Source organism: Schistocerca gregaria, chromosome 1, assembly GCF_023897955.1.
Source record: "Schistocerca gregaria isolate iqSchGreg1 chromosome 1, iqSchGreg1.2, whole genome shotgun sequence".
In the NCBI taxonomy this organism is placed as follows: Eukaryota; Metazoa; Arthropoda; class Insecta; order Orthoptera; family Acrididae; genus Schistocerca; species Schistocerca gregaria.
The window spans coordinates 383,044,869-383,072,259 of NC_064920.1; the positions used below are offsets into that span (position 1 = coordinate 383,044,869).

The window sequence follows — 27,391 nt, forward strand, 5'->3', positions numbered from 1 at the left end:
TGTATTTAATCTATACTTTCTTAATACTGTTTGATCGTTTGAAAATAAATTTGGCTGAATTTATTTCCGGCTTTAGCCAGCTTTCTGTACCTATAACTATTTGAGCTTCAGTGCTTTCTATTAGGGCTGGAAGCTCTGTTTCTTTCCCAACACAGCTACAACAATTTACAATTACCATACCGATTATTTGCCTTCTGTGTGTATTGGACTCGTTACCTATTAAGTGGAACCCGGAAGCCCACCACCCGATGGCGAAAGACCTACACAGTAACAGAACTGCCTGAGCATTTGATTCAGACCCTCCACTCTGCTCTGCACCAGAGGACCACAGTCAGGCTTCCTTCCCCTCCTTGGCAGCCATGTTCCTAAGGGGCCCCATTACGTGCCTAACGTTGGAGCTCCTAATTACTAGCAAACCCACCCTCTGTGAATGTCCGGACCTTGCGGGCTGAGAAGCTTCCTCTGGAATAGGGTGGACAACTGCATATAGCTTAGAGACATTGTCAGCCACAGATAACACCTGAAACCTGTTCGTCAAACGAACCGGGTAGGCTCAATGATCAGCCCCCTCGGAAAGTTTTTCACTGCCTGCCAGACTTTGGAATGGTCTCCCACTCAACCATGGGTGAGAGGTCAACCTCAGTGCAAACGGTGCTTGTGGCGATCACAGCAGTGGACCGATTGGGGGATACGTAGGATGTGCTCGGCGCCCCTCACATCCCCGCTTCTGACCCTCCACAGTGATGCCCCTTGGCAGCAGCCTCAAGCTGTGTGATGGAAGCCAATGCAGCCTGGAGCTGTGTGTGAAGGGTCGCCACCTCGGCTCGCATCTGTAGACAGCAACCACAGGTCCTATCCATTACTGTAGTCGCTACTGTTTGAAGCTCGTAAAAATATGTAACAAACGAATAGTGTACTCACCTTATTAGCAGCAGGAATTCGAAGTGTTCTCTCACTGACAGTCTAACACTGAGCTACGCTAAACAAAATGAACAAAAGCCTATACGATACGAGGGTTGATATAGAGGTCAATACCAATGGTGGTACTTGTATGCTACACTGTTATTAAAATAAAAGGTTGTGCCTAGTAAGCACTCGAACACACAAGAAATTACAAAAATAATCTGGAAATTACACAGGTATCTGTAAATAAGTCACTCCTGTTGAAAGCTTGTAGAAATATATGACAAACGAACGGTGTACTCGCCTTACTATCAGCAGGAATACCAGGTGCTCTGTTTTGATGGTCTATCCGATACTAGAAAGGTTTTGTTGATGAAGTCTGTAGTCATCTGCAGACTAGTAGAGAACTGTGACTTGATACCTGGGGAGACATGACAGGGTCAGGGGCAAAGGGGGATACGACACATAATCCTAACTGTTGTGTTTCGGGACAGCAGTTTTAGTAATTTTAAATAGTGCCTACAATCATCCTATAAAATATAGTTTCTCAAGTCTAAAATTCACATCTATTTCCAAATAGAAGTGTATAAAAATAGTTACCTCCAAATACTCCATTAATTAATATACACTCCTGGAAATGGAAAAAAGAACACATTGACACCGGGTGTCAGACCCACCATACTTGCTCCGTACACTGCGAGAGGGCTGTACAAGCAATGATCACACGCACGGCTCAGCGGACACACCAGGAAACGCGGTGTTGGCCGTCGAATGGCGCTAGCTGCGCAGCATTTGTGCACCGCCGCCGTCAGTGTCAGCCAGTTTGCCATGGCATACGGAGCTCCATCACAGTCTTTAACACTGGTAGCATGCCGCAACAGTGTGGACGTGAACCGTATGTGCAGTTGACGGACTTTGAGCGAGGGCGTATAGTGGGCATGCGGGAGGCCGGGTGGACGTACCGCCGAATTGCTCAACATGTGGGGCGTGCGGTCTCCACTGTACATCGATATTGTCGCCAGTGGTCAGCAGAAGGTGCACGTGCCCGTCGACCTGGGACCGGACCGCAGCCACGCACGGATGCACGCCAAGACCGTAAGATTGTACGCAGTGCCGTAGGGGACCGCACCGCCACTTCCCAGCAAATTAGGGACACTGTTGCTCCTGGGGTATCGGCGAGGACTATTCGCAACCGTCTCCATGAAGCTGGGCTACGGTCCCGCACACCGTTAGGCCGTCTTCCGCTCACGCCCCAACATCGTGCAGCCCGCCTCCAGTGGTGTCGCGACAGGCGTGAATGGAGGGACGAATGGAGACGTGTCGTCTTCAGCGATGAGAGTCGCTTCTGCCTTGGTGCCAATGATGGTCGTATGCGTGTTTGGCGCCGTGCAGGTGAGCGCCACAATCAGGACTGCATACGACCGAGGCACACAGGGCCAACACCCGGCATCATGGTGTGGTGAGCGATCTCCTACACTGGCCGTACACCTCTGGTGATTGTCGAGGGGACACTGAATAGTGCATGGTACATCCAAACCGTCATCGAACCCATCGTTCTACCATTCCTAGACCGGCAAGGGAACTTGCTGTTCCAACAGGACAATGCACGTCCGCATGTATCCCGTGCCACCCAATGTGCTGTAGAAGGTGTAAGTCAACTACCCTGGCCAGCAAGATCTCCGGATCTGTCCCCCATTGAGCATGTTTGGGACTGGATGAAGCGTCGTCTCACGCGGTCTGCACGTCCAGCACGAACGCTGGTCCAACTGAGGCGCCAGGTGGAAATAGCATGGCAAGCCGTTCCACAGGACTACATCCAGCATCTCTACGATCGTCTCCATGGGAGAATAGCAGCCTGCATTGCTGCGAAAGGTGGATATACACTGTACTAGTGCCGACATTGTGCATGCTCTGTTGCCTGTGTCTATGTGCCTGTTGTTCTGTCAGTGTGATCATGTGATGTATCTGACCCCAGGGATGTGTCAATAAAGTTTCCCCTTCCTGGGACAATGAATTCACGGTGTTCTTATTTCAATTTCCAGGAGTGTATTAACATTAAATTTTATCTAAACTTACATGCAGTTGTATTATGTTCCATCCTTATTTTTGTGTAAATCAGTCTCATTTATATCCATTTTTATTTTACAATAAAACAACCAGTGAACACTACTGTACTAGCGATCAGTGAAAGTGGTGCCATAGAGGGGAACAATGGTCATTTTCTGTGTGTGCCCTATTTTTGTAATTGCCAATGAAAGACCTTTAGCACACATTATGAGTGACAATGTTCACTTTCCCACAATGTCATTGTTGCAGTAGTTACTTTCCAAATACTTTTGTTCTTGTTTTTTAGTCAGTACAGTTGTTCCAGTATGGAGTTGCATTATATATGTGTCGGATTTATTATGACAGAATTATAGAAGAAATTAATTCATGTTTACAGTGCATTAGCAAAAACACATGGAGCTTTATTTTGAACAGTATAGGGGACATGTGCTGAGGCACCAGAAATGGAACTGGTTCCAAGAAAAAATAGTGAAAGAAGAACTGCAACTGACTTCAACATTTTGTAGAAAGATGAGATTCATCACAGAATTTTCTGGCCATGTGAAATACTGTGTGTGTGTCAAAAGGTAGCAAATACCATAATCGAAAATCTGTGTTATAACTTTGAAAGGACGCCCCAGGGAGCTCACGGTTCTTTCATAGTTAGTGTGTATCACACAAGGGACCTGTGAGCTATTGTGGTCATTTCTTCCCGGGCTGTGTTCTCTTCCCTGTGCCCTACCTTCACCTCCGCCCTCTCCTACACCAGGAATCTTGGAAAGAGTTCGTCAATACATCGTTTGATGTTAACAAATTTCTGTCATGTCAGAGGGTCGCCAGTTCGAGCACCTGCCTCAAGTAAACAATATCCTAGCTACAAAAAGGGCCCTTTTCAGGGCTGACAGTGTTTGCATAAGACTTTCTGTATGCAAAATAACAGCTGTTGATGGGTTTGTTCCCAGTACATCTTATAAAACTACAAGGGCTGTGTCGGAGCTCCAGTGGATTTGTCCCCAGAGTGGAAGGCTGGGGCGCTACCACAGAGCATGGGGGCTGCCTTGGATACATCACAATGTCCGGCAGGCAAAGCATTCACGGTCGTGCATTGTCCAGAGCATGCAGCAACAGGACAATCCCGGGGCCAATCGGAGCACATGGCGCCAAGTTTCTGTAGTTCAAAAATTGTGCGTTGTGAACCTACGCAACATTAGTAATTTTGGTCCTACTGGCATCAACTATCCAGGGTTAAAATTTCGTGACAGTTTTTCTCAATCCTGTATACAGCATAGAAATAAGATGTTCTTATTTGCTAATCACAGTGCAATTTCACCATTATTTTATAACGTCTCTCTCCCCATATTCTTCTTAAAATAAATATTAATAAATAATATTATAAATTAACAACAAACTATCTACATGTAAAATTGATGCTGTTCCGTTACTCAGTGAGCCAGTTTTCTTAATTTGCTCTTCCTTTCACTATTGAATGCACCAAAAGTCTTGTAAAATTTCTTACCGTTTGGGAAAAGGGTCACTAAATTAGGCATTAATAATTGTTTTAGATTAACTGCATACAGAACAATCTTTAAAAAAAACTGAAATTTATTAGCAATACACACACACACACACACACACACACACACACACACACACACACCACTACAATTAAAACTGGGGGGGGGGGATACAGGTCAACCTTTCTGCTTGGAAAGGGGGAATTTGACTAGAGGGGATCCCATGTTCCCAGAACTATTTACGTACATACTGGAGGACATATTCAGGAAACTAAAATGAGTAAGAAAGTTGGAATATGCCTCAATGGCAAGAGACTTGACAAGTTTGAGGCTCACTAAAGACATTCCTCTTCGCCAAAACTGCAAGGGAACTGCAGTCAATGCTCTAGTAGCTTAACTCACAAAGCAGGATGGCAGGACTCACAGTGAACAAATCTAAAACACAAGTAATGGCAAATTCATTAGAAACTCCAATATATCTTGAAGGAATGTAACTAACATATATATCATGATATATACATATACACCTAGGCCAAATATTTTCCTTTAAGAATAAAATGGAAAAAGAAATAAAACAGAGTTTCCTTAGCTTGGAAAGCTTTCTGGGCCTTAAAAGTTCATACTGCTAGACAGAACCCTGAATAGGAGGTTCAGAATGGGTGTCAGACATGGGCTCTGAGAGAGAGAGAGAGAGAGAGAGAGAGAGAGAGAGAGAGACTTTACAGGTATGTCAAAGGAAAATGCAGAGGAAGATCCTTGGCATCGCTCTGAAAGATAGAACATCAAACACCTTGATAGACAAGATGTCAGCAACAATAGACTTAGCACAGCAGGCTACGAGGACCAAATGGAAATGAGGCAGCCACATGGCGAGGCTGAAAGACGACATATGGACAGCATGAGCTATCACATGTGACCCCTACATCGGCAAGGGACTCCCAGGAAAACCTAAATGCAAATGGTCAGACTTATTCAGAAAACAAGCAAGAAGACAATGGATCAGCATAGCCAGAAACAGAAAGGAATGGAAAGAACTAGAACTACAGCTAAGTGATCAAGTGTAATTCAATATGTAGCGCACATTAAGTGTGGTACCTTCTTACGCGGACTAGTTCACTGGGTGAGTCTTCAAAAGCAGGTTACCCCTATTTTTAGGAGGCCTTTGCCCTCCTTGGGACAACGCAGGCTATTTTCATTCAGTCATTCATAAATAATATCTACAGCCTCATTTTATAAGTCATAAGCCAAATTTGGCAGAGATGTAAATCTGCCAGAGGGGCTCCTTTTGTTCCACTCACTAGTTTCCTGCTTTCATCTGTTTGTTACTATAATGTGTCCATAAATTTTGTGAAGAAACCAGTGAATACAAATTATTAGTTTCAGTTTTATTATCATTGTGCTTCATTTAATTCTTAGTTGTTGTTGTAGTCTTCAGTCCTGAGACTCGTTTGATGCAGCTCTCCATGCTACTCTATCCTGTGCAAACTTCTCCATCTCCCAGTACGTACTGCAACCTATATCCTTCTGAATCTGTTTAGTGTATTCATCTCTTGGTCTCCCTCTATGGTTTATACCCTCCACGCTGCCCTCCAATACTAAATTGGTGATCCCTTGATGCCTCAGAACATGTCCTGCCAACCGATCCCTTCTTCTGGTCAAGTTGTGCCACAAACTTGTCTTCTCCCCAATTCTATTTGATACTTCCTCATTAGTTATGTGATCTACCCATCTAATCTTCAGCATTCTTCTGTAGCACCACATTTCGAAAGCTTCTATTCTCTTCTTGTCCAAACTATTTACCGTCAATGTTTCGCTTCCATACAAGGCTACACTCCATACAAATACTTTCAGAAATGTCTTCCTGACACTTAAATCTATACTCAATGTTAACAAATTTCTCTTCTTCAGAAACGCTTTCCTTGCCATTGCCAGTCTACATTTTGTATCCTCTCTACTTCGACCATCATCAGTTATTTTGCTCCCCAAATAGCAAAACTCCTTTGGGGCCTTGTTTCGACTTAGATCTTTCAGTGCTCTGTCAAACTCTTCACGCAGTATCATATCTCCTATTTCGTCTTCATCTACATCCTCTTCCAGTTCTATAATAATGTCCTCAAGAACAATACCCTTGTATAGACCCTCTATATACTCCGTCCACCTTTCTGGTTTCCCTTCTTTGCTTAGAACTGGGTTTCCATTGAGCTCTTGATATTCATACAAGTGGTTCTCTTTTCTCCAAAGGTCTCTTTAATTTTCCTGTAGGCAGTATCTATCTTACCTCTAGTGAGACAAGCCTCTACATCCTTACATTTGTCCTCTAGCCATCCCTGCTTAGCCATTTTGCACTTCCTGTCGATCTCATTTTTGAGACGTTTGTATTCCTTTTTGCCTGCTTCATTTACTGCATTTTTATATTTTCTCCTTTCATCAATTAAATTCAATATTTCTTCTGTTACCCAAGGATTTCTTCTAGCCCTAGTCTTTTTACCTACTTGATCCTCTGCTGCCTTCACTACTTCATCCCTCAAAGCTACCCATTCTTCTTCTATTGTATTTCTTTCCCCCATTCCTGTCAATTGCTCCCTTATGCTCTCCTTGAAACTCTGTACAACCTCTGGTTCTTTCAGTTTATCCAGGTCCCATCTCCTTAAATTCCCACCTTTTTGCAGTTTCTTCAGTTTTAACCTACATGTCATAACCAATAGATTGTGGTCAGAGTCCACATCTGCCCCTGGAAATGTCTTACAATTTAAAACCTGGTTCCTTAATCTCTGTCGTACCATTATATAATCTATCTGAAACCTGTCAGTATCTCCAGGCTTCTTCCATGTATACAGCCTTCTTTTATGGTTCTTGAACCAAGTGTTAGCTATGATTAAGTTGTGCTCTGTGCAAAATTCTACCAGGCAGCTTCCTCTTTCATTTCTTTGCCCCAGTCCATATTCACCTACTACGTTTCCTTCTCTCCCTTTTCCTACTACCGAATTCCAGTCACCCATGACTATTAAATTTTCATCTCCCTTCACTATCTGAATAATTTCTTTTATTTGATCATACATTTCATCAATTTCTTCGTCATCTGCAGAGCTAGTTGGCATATAAACTTGTACTACTGTCGTATGCGTGGGCTTCGTATCTATCTTGGCCACAATAATGCGTTCACTATGCTGTTTGTTGTAGCTTACCCTCATTCCTATTCTCCTATTCATTATTAAACCTACTCCTGCATTACTGCTATTTGATTTTGTGTGTCTAACCCTGTAGTTACGTGACCAGAAGTCTTGTTCCTCCTGCTACCGAACTTCACTAATTCCCACTATTCTTAGTATCTTTCATTTATTGTGGATTATGAAGAAGTCTTCTGCCAAAGACTCTTCTTATCAGATTAATAATAATTATTGAGAAATTTGAATTAATTTAATACATAAATATCTTTCATGTTAAACAATGTCTGAAACTTTCAATAAATTTGATCAATTGCTCATGAAATTTACGTAAATTAGTAAAATAAGATATCATTTTTTGTGTTTACTAAATTTTTGTTCCTTACAGGTAATGTTTCTTGGAGAAATTGAAGAAATTTTAGATGTTATTGAACCAACACAATTTGCGAAAATACAGGAGCCACTTTTTAGACAAATTGCAAGATGTGTTTCCAGCCCTCATTTTCAGGTTGGTATATGTATAATGGCACTTACAATGTATTTTTCGATTGTCAACTATCTGAAATTTACTTTGGTTTCATTTAGTGATCTCTTCAGCAGCAGAATTTGATGATATCTGCTACTTTTTTTTTAAATTAAGTAATCATAGTAGTTATGATAAGTGTCCTTTGGAAATAAAAAAAGAATGTTACGTTTTGTATGATCGTTATGTTTCTTAAATTTTGTTAGTGCTATGCATTCCATGTGTCAGGTGAGTACCACTGAGCAGTGAGAGTTGCTAGGGTTGTTAACAAAGTAAAAGTGTGACTGTTGAGAACAAATGAACTTCAGGTATTGTTTGTTTCAAAACATTGTTGGTACTGGCAGAACAGTTCACATATATTCTTTAAGTTACAGACCACATTGAATAACTCTTGCAAATAAATGCTAGACCCATTTCATTTCCACAGTAAATTGTATTTCAGTTGCAGCAATATGAAGAAAAAGGATATTTGCCCCTCGGAATATAGCGAGTCACAGAAAGGCACACAAAAAGACTATCACAAAGTTCTTACATTGTTTGATTTTTGTATTTCAGTTGTGCTATGCGGAGACTAGCAGTAAATACAAACAACACATATTGCTGTTGGTCTGCAACGTCATTACTTACTGAGTACTATTATCACAACTGAAAGTTCCCTTTGAGCTTATCATAACAGATGCCTTCTCTTTTAACCCAATTTGCCTGTATATCCGATATTCATTTCCTAGTCAATTTCTGTGGCAATTGCATACATCACTGTATTCTATAATAGGATTTTATCCCGTTTGTGTATTCATTCTAAAATGTCCATTGTTGTAATTGTCAGCTTTTTGATTTATGTATTCCATTTTTACTATTATATTGTTCTGATTAAAAGCAACATCTACATACACACATGCCCCACAAGCTGCCATATGGTATGTGGTGGAGGGTATCTTGTACCATACTCAGTCATTTCCTTTTCTTTGCTACTCGCAAATAGAGTGAGGGAAAAGCAGTTGTCTACATGCCTCCATACAAACTTTAATTTATCTTACTCTCATGGTCCTTAGCAAAATGGCATTGGCCGCAACGGAATCATTTCGCAGTCGGTTTCAAATACCAGTTCTCAAAATGTTCTCAGTAGTGTTTCACAAAAAGAACATCATGTACATTACACCTACTGGTAACGAATCTAGCAGCCCACCTCCGAATTGCTTCAATGTTTTCCTTTAATCTGACCTGATGGGGATCCCAAACACTTCACCAATACTCAAAAATGGTTTGCACAAATGTCTATATGGGATCTTTTATGTGGATGAGCCAACTCCACTTAAACTCTCCCAATTAACTGAAGACAACCCACTTGCCTTTACTACAACTGCTCTTTCATACTCATCACATGTCGCATCACTTGGCAGTGTTACACCTAAATATTTAATCGATGTGACTGTGCCAAGCAGTAATGTTGTATATGAACATTATGGGATATTTTTTTCTACACCTCAGCATTAATTTACATTTTTACTTTCAAGTACACTATTAGAGAATAACTTCAGAAATTGAGTACACTCTAGGAATAAGAGCTTCTTTTTTTCTTTGTTTGCTGTCTCCTGTCTTAAGAATTCTTATACATCTCACTCCAGAGCTTACTCAAAAAGGACCTAACCTAGATCATCATGTTTTTAAATCAATCTTTTCTCAAAGTCTCACTTCTTTAAAACTTGCTCTTCCTGACCTGCTGCTTACAAATATGTCCCTGCAGATATTTGCCCCACTATATAACTAGCTCGTTTCTGAGCTCACCTCTTCAATTACTCTACATACATCAGTCTCCTGCTCATTAGTATGTACCTGTTCTTAGACATCCCTCTCAACCTCCCAGTGCTCGGGAGGCTTGTTCATTCAGAAAAAAAGTGTGCATGTGGTGTTTGTGTTCATTTGAATTTCTCAACACTGGTAGTTCCTCAAAAGTGTGGCAGATGTCAGTTCAATTGCTTTGGACATGGGGAGTAATGGAAAACGACACTTAAACACACTATGCTTGAAAAGTCCGGTGGTCCAACTAAACGGTTGCCCCTCAACCACCCTCATCAGAGCCATGTGTCAATGGGAGGCTAGAGAAAATTTGTGAGCAAAGTTGGATTGCAAAGAATATGTCTTGAGTTTAAAAGATTGTGGTTGTAACAGTGTTTGGGGAAGATGTTTGCTGCTTGAACATGATAGAAGTCATGTCAGTTATGTGTACTGTGGCACATTCCCTGTGTTCCTGTTTTTCAGTTTCACTGCAGTCTATCTGAAGGTAGCCTGCAGAACATGTCATAGTGTCGGGTGTGGTGAGAATGGTATTCCATTGTTACAGTATCTCAAAACTTACTCCCCCCCATCCTCTTGTTATTCTTTTTCCCCTCCCTTGGGGAACGTCAGAAGTGTGTTTTTTTTTCCTTCCTCCACTTTGGAGTTCGAGGTTCTTGTTTCCTTTTCCCTCCCTGTGCACTCTTGAAGGGTGGACCACACATCTGATCTGTAACAGGTGACTGGGTAAGACGTTAATTCCCAGCCCTGGGTTTTGACAGGTAGGGTTTGCACGTACCCGTCAGTGTCAGTACAAGCCAGACCCTGGCAGGGGTGAGTGCCTTCCCAAATTGCTGATTGGTCCCTCTGTCAGATGTTTGTGAGGTGTGAACAATCACTTCAGGTGGGGTGCGGCCCCCTCTGAGTGGAGGGGCCCGCAGTTGGAAGGAGCATGCCATCAAAGATGATGGCAATGAGCTAATTATCTTCTTCACATTCAATGTCCGCTAAACTTGTTTACACAATGGCACTTTGCTTTTGGAGACTACTTCTAATCCTCAAACACACATGCTTTCAACTTAGCTCCTCTGTGGCTGTCCTGTTTGTGTCGAGGCCCATCAAATGTTGAATTCTTCTTATGGTATTATTTACCCTGGGCTGCTTGATGATCTGACCGAGGCAGAAATCCAGATGTACCTGTCTGAACAGGGCTCCATTGGGTGATGAAAAAGATAGATGGATCCTTAGTGCCCAAAAGCACCCTTTTTCTCACTTTTGAGAGAATGGTGCCTCCCTCAGAGACCAAAGCAGGCTACGAAGTTATCACAGTCAGACTGTACATTCCAAACCTGATGGGTTGCTACCAGTGTCACCATTACTACACTCGAATTTCCTGTCGACCCCCCAGCTAAATGTGTAATCGGTGGTAGGGATGCTCACAAGGGTAATAGTCTGCTTCCTTCTTCCCGCTGTATCAGTTGCATTGGCGACGATGCCGAAGAGATCTGGGTGAAGGAAAAAGAGCTTTACTCTGTTGCTCTCAAGTTGTTGGCTAGTCGGACACCCTGTGTTCTACCATCCAGCATCTACAGTACTGTTCTTGCTACATATCACTCCACGAAGGGCATGGCCATTACGACATAAGACCTTGTGTTCAGCACCTTGGTTGTAAAATAGTCCAGCATCATGATAACGTCACCATCTCCTCTTCCAGCTGTGCAACAAGCCAACAAACTTTTGCCTCGCATGCCGAAGTCACCTGCTACACAACTGACAGGCTGGAAAGAACAGATTGTGCAGACGTTGTACATCCCTCCAGCCAACAAACATGTGGGTCTTCCTCTGCAAACCAGAACGGCTCCAAGAAGTCAAACAAAGGCAAATGGTCTTCTCATTTGCCAACTAGGAGATTTCTTCAATGGTGTCAGCATGTTATACCTTAACCTGCCCAACCTCTGTATTGCTGCTGCACACTGCCAACCATTTTTCTGCTGTGGACTCTGTAGACCGACAGAGAGAGGCTTCTGACACTTATGTAGATCTCGTGGAACAAAACCCTCCAGCCTCTGCGTCCTGTAGCAGTGAGTCTTTAAACGCTGGCACTTGGCAGCTGCTGAGCTGAAACCACTTCATCTTTGCCCTCCTCCCCTTTCCTCTTCATGGCTCTCCTCCAATGGAACGTTCATGGCCTTAGATCCAATTACGAGAAATTATGGCTGCTCTTGGAATTGAAGTGTCCGGTTGTTGTCTGCCTCCAGGAAACAAAATTACATCCTCATGACTGCTTTGAGCTCTCACATTTCTTTTAGGTCTGCCTTGACCTTCCCATCCTCAGGACAGCAATCCAACTCGTGGGGGAGTCATGCTGCTCATCCGGGATAACATTCCTAGCCAAACCATCTCCTTGTCTACCCAGCTTCAAGCTGTTGCAGTTCTTCCCCACTTCACCTTTTCTTTTTGTATTGTTTACATACCTCCGTCATTTGATGACACCAGGACAGCTTTCGGCAGCTTATTGGGCAACTCCCTTACCCATTTCTGTTACTGGTGACTTTAATGTGCACAATCCCCTTTGGGGCTCTTCAAGAACCTGTCAGAGAGATGCCTTCTTGGCCGACCTTCTCAATCAATTTAACCTCATTTGTCTTCCACTGGAGCACCCACATTCCTTTCAGATTACATGTACATCTAATCCCATTTAGAACACTCCTTCTGTACTGCTCAGCTTTCCTGTGGTCTCGATTGGTTCATTATCTCTGACAGGTAGCCGAATGACAATTTCCCATGTGCTATCCATTTTCTGACTCTTACTGCACGTACGTGCAACCTTTAGCAGACAGCATTTCTCTTGTTGTGATGACCAGGTAGAATACCTTACAAATTTTATCCTCATCACTGCAGAATGTTCCATTCTTCGTAGTTTCTATTTATCACACCATGTCCTGGTCCCTTGGTGGACACAGGTGTGCTGCGATGCAATTCAGGTGCACAGAAGTGCCCTCCGCATTTTTAACCATCATCCTACAATGACAAACTGAATTCATTACAAACAGTTGTGAGACAGTGTCATCGTGTTCTTTGGGATCGCAAAAAAGCTAGCTGGGTTTCATTTATTAATTCTTTTAATGGTTCTGCTTCTTCTTCCGTCGTATCGGCCCACCTCCAAAGGCTCTCTGGGACCAAGGTCCATTCCCCAATTTTTGGACTGACAGTTGCAGATGACGTCTTAGTAGACCCTGTTGCTATTTACAACACATTGGGCCACTATTTTGCAGAGATTTCGAGCTCCACCCAGTATCACCCTGTCTTTCTCCATCGGAAACGAGTCAGGGTGGCTCGGGCGATATCCTTCTCTGCTGAGAATCGTGAGTTCTACAATGCTGCCTTCACTATGAAGGAGCTAGATCATGCTCTCACCCCATTCCGATCCTCCGCCCCTGGGCCAGATGTTGTTCACATTCAGATGTTGCATAACCTTTGTTTTACAGGCAGGCTTATTCTCCTTCCCGGCCCTCGCCCCTAGGCTGGACAGTGTTGACATTCAGATCTTGCCGATCCTTTCTCTTGGAGGCAAGCACTTTCTCCTTCATACGTACAATCAACAGAGGGCACATTTCCCAGATGCTGGCGTGAAGCCTCTGTCTTGCCCATACCCATACCCATACCTAAGACTGGTAAGGACAAACATCTTCCATATATTTACTACCCCATTTCTCTCACCAGCTGTTTGAAAAGTAATGGAATATATGATTCATGTGCGGCTGGTATAGTGGCTTGAGTATCGCAATTTATTAACCACTGCAAAGTGTAGATTTCATTCACACCGTTCTGAAGCTGACCATCTCATTACTTTGTCCACCCACATCATGAAAGGTTTTCTGCGGAAATACCAAACTGTACTTGTGTTTTTCAATTTGGAGAAAGCCTACATACGACACCTGCTGGAGGACTGGTATCCTGCGTACTCTGTACACGTGGAGCTTCCAAGACCGAATTTCCTCCAGGTATTTTTAAAAGATTGAATTTTCAAGGTATATACATGTGGGTTCTACCTTGTTAGACATCTTTATCCAGTTAAACAGCGTACCTCAGGGTTCCTTCCTGAGCATCATCCTCTTCGCTATTGCAATTCGCTATTATGGCCCGTCTCCTACCAGGTGTCTCTGGCTCTCTTTTCTTTAACAATTTTGCTATCTATTGCAGCTCTTCATGGACCATGGACTTGTCTCCTTGCACAGAATCTTCAGTGTTGTCTCGGCTGTCTATACATATGGACCATCGACATTGGCTTTTGCTTTTCTACTGACAAATCCATTTGTGTGAATTACTGGTGGCGCAGTTGGTTTCTTCCACCATGTTTACATCTTTGGCGTGTTGCTCTTCTGTTAGTTGAAACTACGAAATTCCTGGGGCTCATACTTGATAGGAAACTTTCTTGGTCCTTCCATGTGACTTATCTGGCCTCCCACTGTACGCAGTCCCTCAATGTCCTATGTATCTGCAACGGTACTTCACGGGGAGTGGATTGGACCACACTACTCCATTTGTACCAACCCTTGTATTCACGGATTTAGACTATAGTTGTTCATTTGGCCTTGGGTGCCTTTTACACTAACCCGGTTGAAAGTCTGTATGCAGAAGCTGCTGTACTACTGCAGCTGTACCAACTTGATTTTCTCCTCGGCATAAACTTGTGCTGCTTGTCTGCCATGCCTGATCACCCATCCTATTCCGCCTCCTTCGATGACTCCTTTGACCGCCAGTATGGGGCACATCTCTCTTCTCTTTTACCTCCTGGAGTTTGCTGTCGATTACTGCTCTGACAGCTTAACTTCATGCTACCTGCCACTTTCCCAATGTATTTGAACCCTTCACCACCTTGGCTTTGTGTGGTGGGCCGTGTTCACCTTGGACTTAATACGCTTCTGAAGGGCACTACTGCAGCCTCGCTCTTATCACCGTAAGTTTCTCTACCTTCACCTTCGCACAAAACTTCGTGAGAGTACCTTTGTGTACGCTGATTGCTCTCGGACTGACTGTGCTGTCGGGTGTGCCTTCGTTATGGTCCCCAATTATCTTCGGTATCAGCTTCTGGAACATTGCTCAGTGTTTATGGCGGAGCTCTTCACCCTCTATCAGACCATGCAGTACATCCGGTGACACAGGCTTCTCAATTGTGTCATTTGCTCCAACTCTCTGCGGTCTTCACAGCCTCTGTAAGCTGTATGCTGTCAATCCCCTGATGCAATGGGTTCAGGAAAGCTTTCACTTGCTCACTCTTTATGAAGCCATTGTGACGTTTATGTGGGTCCCTGGTCCACATTGATTTGATGGGAAGTGCCTTTTTTTAACCACTTATATTCTCATTTATATTTGCTGTCATGAGTTATTGGCTGTTTTAGCGAACTACACATGGGTGGTAGCGTGTTTTACTTTTATCCATCATAGGAATATGGTAAAGGACATTCGAACTTCAGTTCAGGATTTCCATTGTGTCTATGGCTAATTGTATCGACATTCCTCCAAGACCCTGTTTTTAGCTGTCTTTCCTTCTGTCAATTGGACTTAATGTGTAGTCGTTTTTAACTCCTTTTTAGTCTTCATTTTCTACTGTTGTGATATGGGAGTGTATGGCTTTAGTCGTTTTTGCACCCTAAAACAAAACAAAGTTTGCTTACAGGTACATAATGCTATAGTCCTAAATGTAATATACACTATCATATGCTCAAGAGGATTCACCACATCTGTGCACAGAAGCTCACTTTTCACTGCCTGAGTAAATACAGTAAAACTAATTTGGTTTCATCAATTAGTTTGATCCATTTACCACCTGGAGATGATAGGTGAACATCAAAATGCTTAGTACTTAACAAGTAAAACAACTGATGTAGAAATTCTCTGTACTTTGTAATTTAACTTTACAGTTGCAGCATCAAAAACAGTCCACTATGGACGAGAATGTGTAAAAGTTTGTGAGTAATCTCAGATAATGCTACTTTACTATTGCTGATTCCAAAATTAAGTTATATAGTAACAGGAAACACTGGTCAACATAATACACAAGGAGTTATGCACTTGGTGTTATTTTTCAAGCATGTTTCATGCTGCACAAGACTGAAACTGAATACTCCACTCTGTGAAGACGAATGTCCCCTTCACACCACTTGGTGGCGCGTTTGACTGGCCGAACTTTGGTGCACTGCCAGTGAAAAGTCAGCATGGGCGTTGCAGTAGCAGTAATGGCACCAAAACAGCAGCTTGTGGTAGCATCAAAAGTTGATTGCAGCAACTGTTCTCAATAGTGGCGTACATCCTGCGCTGTGGGCAAAGCAGATAATGCTCTAATGGAAAGCATGTGCTTCTGTGGTAAATGGGGAAGCCCTGCTAATATTTGATGTGCCACAATTAGAACAGGTGGGGGAACACAAGTCACTGGTACAGGTAATACATTATGTCAGGCACACAAAGTAAAGTGGCTTGGGGAATACTGAATTGAATGATGAAATCCACTGTCCAAGACTCTAAATTTTTGTGCTTAACTTTGGTGCAGATTACAAAAATTACCATTTGATTTTAATATAGTTTCAACTCTCCCCTCCTCTTTGATCCACCCTTGGTCGCCTCATTATTTTGACAACATTGTCTACTTGTGTACTGTAATATTTTCCAACTTATTATTGATATATAACTCAAATTAACAAAAGAAATTATCATGATTAGTTCATTAATTCTGCAAATGTATTTAGACTTTTTGTTAGAAGGGCAGTCCTTTTTATACCGATGTGTAAATTAAACTAACCATTTGTGGGAAACGAACCTGTATACATGAATAATATGCAAGGAGCGTCACAGTACTCACTAGCATAAAAGGTGCTTTATACTTGCACCTTATGGCACTCATTTCGTATGGTTCATGTCCTGGCCCTTCACATTTCGATTAGTATTAAAAGTCAGGCAGTGATTTGCCTGGAAAACTTGTAATTTTTGGAGAACTTACAAAATACTATAAGAAACTGAAAATGTTGTGGGTATTGAACTATTTGTGACCGAAATGAGTCTTTTTCTTTTAAATTATTTAGGAAGTTGTTCATTAAAGTACATTCAGTTTGATGTAGTTGCATAAGGGAAGACAAAGCAGTGCATTTACTAAGGCTCACACTGATATTCGACTTAAATACAGTGCTATGCTTAAAGTGTGCAGGAGCCGTAGTGTAAAGAGTTCCCATTTTGAAACACCTCTGTCCTTATCAAATTGTATTAATTATTGAAATAGCTTTATTTTTTAATCCAGATATAAAAAGTAACCAATTTTAGTTTCTAAAATTGCAGATCTTTCAAAGTCCAGTTTCGAAAAATAATGAATATAAGAATATATTTGAAAAATGAAGAACAAACCTATGCATGAATACAACAACATATCAGTGCGCTTGTAAGTTACTCTGTGGTTCCAGGTTCCATGTCATTGGGCAGTTGAATGGTTTCTTATGGTACCATAGGACTCTGTCTCAAGATTTAACATCATAGAACAAAGAAATTCATATGTTTGTCTGCTAGCTAAATTTGGTATTGTGCAAAATTGTGAACACTATAATGTGACTATTTTGGGTGGCTATGGTTACGTAAGACACTGGTTGGGGTCAGGCTTGAACTATCTCATTTACGACATTGCCAACCTCAGCAAGCAATTGCACAGTAGTTGTCACGAAGTGGTTTGTGCACTCCACTTTGCTTTGTTTTGTGCATAGCGCTTTATTTTCATATCTTCATTTAAAATAAGCAAAGAGACTAGTGCTGATCCATCATGGTGTTTTGAGTGAGTGTCTCATGACACCAGAAGGAATCTGTGATCTATGTGATGGTTCTATTCTTCCAGAAAGATAGAACGTGGATGTAGGCTGGCTGCAAGAGAGAAATGGGGCTTATTCCTCATGCACAGGTGCTCACCTATCAGACATTCGAATTTCTCTTTCGTTTATGCTCAGTGGCCACTGCTATATGATGTTCCCACTAGAGCAATCATGTCAAGAGTCTTCGTGTAAAGCACATACATAGTTGTCCCCCCCCCCCCCCCCTTCCAGTCCAGCTTCCAATTATAAGTATCTCATTGGTTCTACCTGTAGCATTGTCAAGGTGGATTGCACAGCCCACAAAAGGGCACTGTAATAAGCTGCAAGTTCAAAAACAGTGCTCTGCAGATTTTTGTCGTTATGTTTGGTGCCATTCTGTACATTTGCGAGAAAATTATGCTTTTTGTCAACAAAAACAATAATTTGCTGACAGCTTAAATAGAGGCAAAAGAAGAATAACAGTCAGACACTCTTATTATAGGTAATAAAAATTATTTATTCGCATTGATTATTATCTCCAACATACCCTGCCCCACCACCGCCGCCCGCCCTTCCCCAGCATTTAGCATGACAAACTTTAAAATTTACCTGTCTAACCATTTATTACATACTAAAACTGAAACTAGGTATGTCTGGAAAGTAAGTTTCCTTTCATTCTACCATCACTGTAGCACTAGTGTCGCAGTTCTCCACATTTACACTTGTCCCTCTGGTTCATTGTCTTTCCACTGACTTCATTACAGCAAGATTGTGTTGTGTTTACATTCGTTAGTGATCGTTTAAAATGTTTAAGGACTCTCTGAGCCTTCCAACTTTAGTAATAGGGTTTTTGAACACGAAGAATGTTAAGCTAGCTGAAATTCATGAAGAAGTTGTAGAAATTTATGGTGAAACTGTAATGACTGCTGTACTGGTGAGAAAGCAGGTAAAACAATTTAATGATGAATGAAGTAATGGCCATGGCAAAGCACAGAGTGGATGATCTTCAGTTGTCAGTGAAGGTTAACTTGAGAAATTGAATGAGAAAATTTGTTAAGACCAACAGTTCACAATGGGAATGCTTTGTGATGAGTTTCTTTAAATTTCAAAAACTATTTTTCATGAGATTGTCACAAATTGCTTAAATTTTCACAAGTTGTGTTCCTGTTGGGATCCGAAAAAACTTATGGCTGTCTATAAAATGAAGCAACTTGGCAGTACTTTGACATTTCTTACTTGATGAAGTGGCAATGGAGATGAACTGTTAAACAGAATTGGGAGCGGTGATGAAACTTGGGTTTGTCATGTCGTGCTCCAGAATCAAAGCAGCAGTCTAAGGAACGGAGGCACTCACAATCCCCCCAAAAAAAATGAGTTTAAAACAATGTTATCACACAAAAAATTATGTTTACTGTGTTCTGGCACAGAGAGATCATTCTGCTTGTTGAGCTCTTAATAATGTTTATTTTACCAAAATTATGTGTTACACTTTCTAAAAATAACTGATGAAGAAATGCAAGAGTTTGGTGATCTTTGAACATGCTCATCAGTAGCATTCATTGATGATGTTTGCGAATTTTTCATTGAGATTGTTTCTCAGAAATGATCAAACTCCACCTACTTGGTTAAAACAATTTCCTGTCTCACCACATTACTTTTGCAGTGTGAATGCAACGTTGGGCTTCTCTGCTGTGAGTAGTGTGTTTATACCATCTACTAACATGAAATAGGAATGAGGTTTTTGTACAGTGGAAGTACATTTCATATATTTAAATTCATTTGTAGTATTAATAGATCTACTGGTTTTGGCTATTTCAACACTACCCCATGGAACATGGGACCTCGGCGCTAGACGGCTAGATGCAGATAGTATAGGCTGTTCCAAGGTAGCCCTGTTATACTGGACCTATGGATATGTGAGACCCTTCACCGCTCCTGACTGTTGGAAATCGGCAAGGGCAGTTTGATCGTGTAGGCTACGGCCAAACTACCTGATTATTCCTATGCCAGCAATTTATCCACTGCTGCCCACGATCAGGCATCCGAGCTGATACTGCATGAATCCACACTAAAATTTTGTTGACTCATTCTTCCTATTGATGCCAGAAGTCAGGCTGGCTGAGAACATAACTCAGATAACACTGTGACTCACATCTTACGCCAGCCTGAAGTCTGCGTCTTTGTGAACATACCTCCTTACCTTAATACAGGAACATTCCAGACAGTTCAGCTCTGGGCTTCACACAGGTGTAGTAAGTTGAGAAACTGTGATAAAAATAGGCTAAGGAAGGAGTTTGAATAGCCTGCAAGCAAGTATAGAAAAAGATATGGTACAAAGACAATTTATTATTGTGACACACTAGTCTCTGATAATCTTGCTTAACATAATGTTGCAGTTTAATGTATCTGTAGGTATAGGTGTACTCACTTCGTTTGAGAACAAGCAAAGCATTTCGTAATCAAATCAATCTGTAGTGCCATTATTCACTGTTGAAAGTTTTATTAAACAATGGAAAATAGACTTTGGAAGGCTGTCTGCGTCTTAAAGGCTGCACGTGTTTGAAATTTACTCCAGTTGTGGGCATGCTATCTGACTCTACTGCAACCTGTAGATGCTGATCTCACATCACCATCCACCAGCAGAATCCCTACACTGTGCACAAGCGAAGCTACAGTCCTCTAACACACGCCATTGTGACCCCGTATTTGTTACCGTAGCTGAGCGTTGTAATGTCTTAGATCAATAGACATACCATAGCTGATATGAATTTAGATATTGCCAACACTTCTTTTAGACTTTAAACATCAACCATTAGTTACTGTGGAATTTATTCTTATCTTCATATCTTTTCTCTGTCAAAACTACCAGCCTGTACCACAAAATTTTTCTTCCATCTCCCACTCAACTTTGATGAATGAGTCCATCCTTTATGCTGATAGGTGTTGCATCCTACATTTTTTGGAAAATGGATGTTCACCTATCCTACATCAATGTTTTATAACATTCTCAACGTGCTGCACAGAGCTTCCATCTCATGAAATGACTCTGACTACTGTTCCATGCTAAGTGTGAAAACCAATTTTCAATTAATATAAAATTTACGTTGTTCTGTAAGATGTGGAATGCGGTATGGGCACAAAGATTCCATAGTAACATGATTTGTAATCATAATCAATTGTTATGCTTTGTGGGGAATTTTCTTTAGTGAAATCTTAGTATGAGTTATCCTCAGAGGCTTTCCCACTAGATGGGACATTCGCAAAGGACTAACTCCAAAGGAATGGTTTACTAAACTGAATGGTAGGCCCTAGGACCAACTTGTAAGGCACAGTTGTTCACCACTTCCTTAAAATCAGTGTCATTCCCACCTTAATCTTCTTCCTCATTACCGTTACACTGTTCCTCATTCCTGCTTTGGTCTCTTCATAGTTCCGTTTCTGCTGTTCCCACATTGGGCTTGTTTGATCATTCTCATTCTGTTAGGTATTCTCCTGTTCCCCATTCTAGCCCCAATGTTGGTCATTCAGTTGTAGTTCCTTTTATTCATTGTGTTCACCCGTTCCTGTTCAATTTCAAACCCTTCTCGAAGTCTCAACTTGTAATTCTTCGCATATGCTGTTCAGCATTCACAACTAATAATTTATAACTTTGTTTAATTTAAAATTAACAAGATATGCCTGTGCATGATTTGAAAAGTGCCCAAATTTTTGACTTAAGTATTGCAAAATAACAATAATCAATGGCAGTATAGAAGATTTTTTGTAATTAACTCCAATTAGTTGTTGAAAAATAATATTTTGAACAGAAATTAAATGAATTTAGGGAAACAGTTCTATGTACCATTTTCACATTCGAGCTGATACCACATTAAGGTGGTTAAAGGGCAGTTGGACAGCCTGGAGTCAGTCTATTCTTCTTTTGTTCATTCAAGTCACCAACTTTTCTAGCTCGGATTACAAACATTTGTGATCACGCACGAATTTGACACATATACAATAGTTATCTAACAAGGGGGACCTTACAGACAGGCCCTCCTTGATTTTCTTCTTGCTTTTATAATTTGAAGGTCACTGGCCAGACATTAACTTTCTAAAGCAGTACGAAGCACTTCTCAAAACACTTGATACATCAGCTTCGAAGATTGGGAGTTTTCTAAGCTTTTGTCAAGTGTAAAACAGCTGCTGTAGGCTTTTTGATTATTGCTTTGAAATCAGATGAAAATGAGAATGGCAAAGTGCTGTACATATAACCAATTTAATACAAGGAAGCTTCCTTTAAGGTAATTGCATGGACATTTTTGATGCCAAGTGTAATATTGTAATGCTGAGCATTAATTATCATCTTATATTCTATTGGATTATACTATTTTTATAGGCTAATTCCTTTTTTCTTTCAGGTTGCTGAGCGTGCTTTGTACTTCTGGAACAATGAATACATCATGAGTTTAATAGAAGAACACAACAATGTGATAATGCCAATAATGTTTCCAGCTCTGTATCGAATAAGTAAGGAACACTGGAATCAGACTATTGTGGCCCTTGTGTACAATGTGCTCAAAACATTCATGGAGATGAATAGCAAATTGTTTGATGAGCTCACAGCTTCATATAAAGCTGACAGGCAGAAGTAAGTAAGCATGACTCACATAAATTGTAGAACTTTGCTATCAATTGTCGTGTGACAAAGGAGAATTAAATATTAGATGTTAGCTTAGTTTCAGGCAAACTTCCAACTCCTTCCCTCACTTTTCCCCCATCCCCCACATCCTAGAAAAACAAAACATCTGCACAGACCTTTCAGAAAAATGTTCAGTTGTTAATAGTTCACCGAAGTACCCAATGACACTTCTGATTCACACAGGCTTCCGTAAAAGAACTTTGAGCAATTGGTTGGTTGGTTAGTTAGTTCTTCCCTTATGTTGCAAAAGGTGAAAAGTCATGATCAATACATGAATTCTGTAGTGAACATGCATACAGTTGTTCAGTTTGTAAGGACTGCTCTGTACCCAGATTTTGTTGTAATAAGTTATTTTGTAACAGTAGAAAGAAATTTTCCGTCCTCCCTTTCAGTCTGTTGTATAGATGATTACTTTACACACCTTGAAGCAGTGTAAAAGCCACTTTATCAGAATGAATAACACCTACGGTTTCTTATGTAAATAAAATGGGGACATCTCAAGAGCTGAGCCGATACTCATTTTGTTATTCGGTGCTTTGTGTGGCTCAGCTTTAAACCATTACCGGTGTGCTGGAAAAAAATACATGTAAAAATTTGTTATTTTGTTCCAGTGCACCAGACCAAACTTTGGCCAATAACAAATGATTAATGACGAGATTGAGGTTTGCAGCGTATCGAAGGTAACTGTGTTGATCATTTTTGTTAAGTTAGTTCATCTACACAGGTTGTAGACACTTATTTCAGATTTTGTTTAAGGAGGTTGGGAAATAATTTTGGTCAGATTATAATTATATACTCTACATTCTTCAGTAATACCGGCCCTAATTTACTTTGGTCTTTCCACTCAACTTCTGTGAAGAAATTTCTGATGTTCAATTATCTGAGCTCATCATACTATCAATTTGCTTTCCCATTTGTTTGTATTGAGAGAGAAATGTTGCTATTTCTTTTAGCAGTTGAATTTCTTGTATCCTGTTATTGTTGTCATATTTCATGGGGCTGTTCGCTTTTTTGTAACATTGTTATTCATCTCGCCCTCTGAAATTTGGGAGTACTTTGTTGTGGCATCATCTGATGAACTGTTTCTTCACCGTAGAACCTCTTTTATCTCCGTGTTAGAACTAATAACTTTTCCTGTATTCTTGTTTGTATAAATGTGTAGATTATGTTTAAGAACTATTTCTCCCTTCCTTTGCTTCAACTATTGTGCTAACCTTCTGGGTCTTAGATGGCTTTGTGTACTTTTGTGATTGATGAAAAAAGAAACATTTACCTGTCTTTAAAAGTCTCTCCTCTGTTAAAGTAATTTGTTTTGTGTTTGTTTTGTCATCTATGTGACTTGGCAGTTAACTACTAGTATGTGAAAGTACATAATTCTAATTTAACATTTATGTACTTCACTCTGATAGTTTGAAATAGAGATGAAGAGGAGGTACAGGTGTTAGTGACATCAGTCAGGAGTGACAGCTGGCTTCTTTAGCTGTCCGCTTTGACGTTTTTGGATTAGTACTTGAAATTACAGCAACGACACGTGTGTAATGAACAACTTTATTCATAAAAGGACTGCACACTGAACAAGGAACACACACAGACAGAGAACACACACTGCTTGGACAACTGTATACATAAGATCATCTGTGGACACCAACGATATTATATGGCGGTAAAATTTGAATCTCAACATGTTTCCTCAATTTTTACACAGGTATAAATTGATGAACTTGAGTCCCTAAGTTTGTGGTTCTAGGTTTGCAGTCAGTCCAACAACACGCATCTCGTGATTCGCCACAGGAAGGGCCTTCGTCAGCACATCTGCTACCATGTCTTCTGTTGACAGATATTCCAGTTTCAGTGGATAATCTTGCAGGGCCTGGGGAATGAAGTGGTACTTTATGTGGGTATGTTTTGTCTTTGAGTGGGAAACTGGATTATTTGCCAATTTTCCAGCTGACTGGTTGTCATTGAACAGTATAATGTTTGACAGCTCCGCTAAACCCAGCTCCTTCATGGAGGTTGATAGGTGAATCACTTCCTTTACTGCATCGGAGATACTCATATACTCAGCCTCAGTTGATGAAAGAGCGACGGTCCTCTGCTTGTGTGAACACCATAAGATTGCTGACTTGCACAAGATGAATTTGACTTCCTGTCAGCATCAGAATTTCCCAACTCAGCATCTGCAAAACTGAATATTTCCTTGTTATCCTTGACATAGGTTAGTTTCTTGTCAGTTGTTCCCTTGAGGTATCTAAGGATTTGTTTAGCTGCCTGGCAGTGAACAAGATTAGGGCTGTTGTTGTATTGGCTTAGCTTGTTAACTGCATGGCATATATCGGGGCTCGTGCCAATGGCGATGTACATCAACGCTCCGAGCAGTTCCCTGAACGGATACTGAGTCCTATCCGCTGTACCTGCAGCTGTAACATCCAGTTTGATCTCAGTCGCCAACGGGGTTCTTACGGGCTTGCAGTCATCCATTTGGAATCGGTGTAAAACTTCTCTGATGTAGCCACTTTCACACTGGGTGAGTTTGTCAACAGACTGATTTACGTCAATGCCCACGTAGCATTTCACGGGTCCAAGATCCTTGACATCGAATCTGGCAGATAACTTTCCTGGATCTGCCTTGTCCTTTCTGGGTCTGATGACGCAATTATGATGTCGTCAACATAAGAGAGCAGGAAGAATTGAGAATTTCCCAAACTGCCCACATATACACAAGGATCTTCACTAGTGGGCTGCAATCCGATTGACATTAATGTGGCGTTTAATTGGGCATGCCACTGTCTGCCAGCTTGGCACAGTCCGTAGATAGCTTTCGTAAGCTTGCACACTTTGTTACCAGATTTAAACTTCTGGAGCATATCATCTGCCTTTTTGGCTATGTGATGGTCCTCCTCAACATCTCTCATCTTCTGTAAGAACTTGGCTAATGAGTACGGCTGTTCCATGAAGATTTCAGTATCAATTTCACCTTTGAGGAATGCAGTGGTGATACCCAGCTGCGAGACATGCTAGTTAAACTTCACTGCCAGAGCAATGAGGAGTCTGAATGATTCGGTTCTTGCAACTGGAGAGAATGTTTCCACAAAGTCAACATTAGATCTTTGGTTGAATCCTCGTGCAACTATTCTGGCCTTTATTCGTAGCAAGGATCCATCACTGCCGTATTTGTTTCTTAAGACGGTTCTGCAGTCAATTATTTTTCAGTTTGCTGGTCTGTCAACGATGTCCCAGGTTTCAATCTTGACTAGCGACTTGACTTCATCGTATATAGTGCTAAACCATTCTTAACTATCTGGACCGTTCAATGCACCCTCAACACTGATTTCTGTTGAATTAGCAGCAAAGTTGATGTCATGACTTGAAACATTTGGTGCAGGCTGTGGAGCAGGTGTGACACTTGAGGAATTGCTGTCCTCGTCACATGACAGGTTATCATCTGAAATGATATCGTGTGGTAGCGAGGTGACTTCTTCTTCTTCTTCTTCTTCTTCTTCTTCTTCTTCAAAACCATAAAGTGGTTTTCATCAGAGAATGATTCTGGCACACAGCTTCTGTTGTCACTCAAGTCTCCTGGTGAAAGGTCCATGCAGATGCATTTTCTTTGGCAATGATGATGTTCATCTGCAGAGAGGTCTACATAAGTTTGCTTGGGTTCAAAACTGTTATGATCAAGGAACCTGACATCTCGTGATGTGTGTGTCTTGTTGTCTTTTGGCACCCACACACAATAGGTACTTGAATGGTCTGAGTAACCTACGAAGATTCCTTGCTTGCCTCTCAGATCAAACTTCCCCTTGTTTGGCGATTTGTCTCGGATGATGACACTTTCACTGAATACACGAAGGTGTGACAGGTCTGGTTTCTTCTTCATCCACTTTTCATATGGAATTCCACCTGAAAGTCCTTTGGTTACGCAGCGATTTCGGATGTGGTTGGTTGTGTTAATAGCTTCGGCCCAAAGTGATGGTGGCTGTCCAGACTCTCCAGACTCCAGCATCATGCAGTGAGCCACTTCAACCAGGGATCGGTTCTTTCGTTCAGCAACACCATTCTGTTGTGGTGTATAAGGAACTGTTTGACATCACTGTATTCCTGGCGCTTGGAAGATGGAGTCCATTCTTTCCTTGCAGTATTCCTTGCTGTTATCTGACTGGAAAGATTTGATTTTACATCCAGTCTGATTTTCAGCAAAGTTCTTGATTTCAACAAATCTGTCCACAACTTCCCCCTTGTGTTGAAGAAAGTAGACTTGACACCGTCTGCTGTGGTCATCTATGAAGGTTACAAAATATCTTGCACCACCTAGATTTTTCTCTCATTGTTCCACAGACATCTGAATGCACTAACTCCAGAAGCCCACTTTTGTTTTCATCCCGCCTGGTGAAATGGATGGATGTGAGCTTTCCTTCAAGACATATAGTGCACTCACTGAATTTCAAGCCTGTCACATACTCATCCTTGAGCATTCTAATCATATCTCCAGAGTTCAAGTGTCCTAATCGAGCATGCCAGATTAGCGTGTCAGTTTTCGTAATTTTTGTCTCTGCAGCTGTACAGGCCTTTGGGCTGTTTTCATGCAAGTAAAGCAGGTTACCAACTGTATTTGCAATCACCTTAACTTTATCGTTATTGTCCCTTATAACTGCATGTTTTTACTCAAAGGTTACAGTGTGATTGCTGTCCACAACCTTTGCAACTGAGATTAGATTGGTTCGAGTTTTGGCACATACAAAGTGTTTTTCAGCGTAATGGAGTTGGTATCACTGGCCGAGATTTTGATGCATACTTCACCTTTAGCTGTCACTTGCGTAGCACTGTTGTCTGGGAGCATTAAACTTCTTGTGTTTTGGTTATGCTTGTGAACACTTTAGGGTTGTTACACATGTGTGATGTGCAACCATTGTCTATACACCACAAACGTTTGGTCCTGAGACTTCGGAGCATGTTCGTTAATGGAG

General features: G+C 41.3%; 1 protein-coding gene across 3 annotated transcripts in view; it reads left to right on the forward strand.

Moving 5' to 3' along the window:
• The window catches only part of LOC126348329 (serine/threonine-protein phosphatase 2A 56 kDa regulatory subunit epsilon isoform), a 267,854-nt gene that overhangs the window by 215,992 nt on the left and 24,471 nt on the right, over positions 1–27,391 (forward strand). For 2 of the 3 annotated variants that reach the window (XM_050002345.1, XM_050002347.1), the window contains exons 8-9: positions 8,016–8,135; positions 22,147–22,376. In XM_050002345.1, the coding sequence (XP_049858302.1) occupies positions 8,016–8,135; positions 22,147–22,376 (350 nt within the window). Of the gene's footprint in view, positions 1–8,015; positions 8,136–22,146; positions 22,377–23,038; positions 23,108–27,391 lie in introns of all 3 variants that reach the window. The other variant, XM_050002346.1, reaches the window with a different exon arrangement.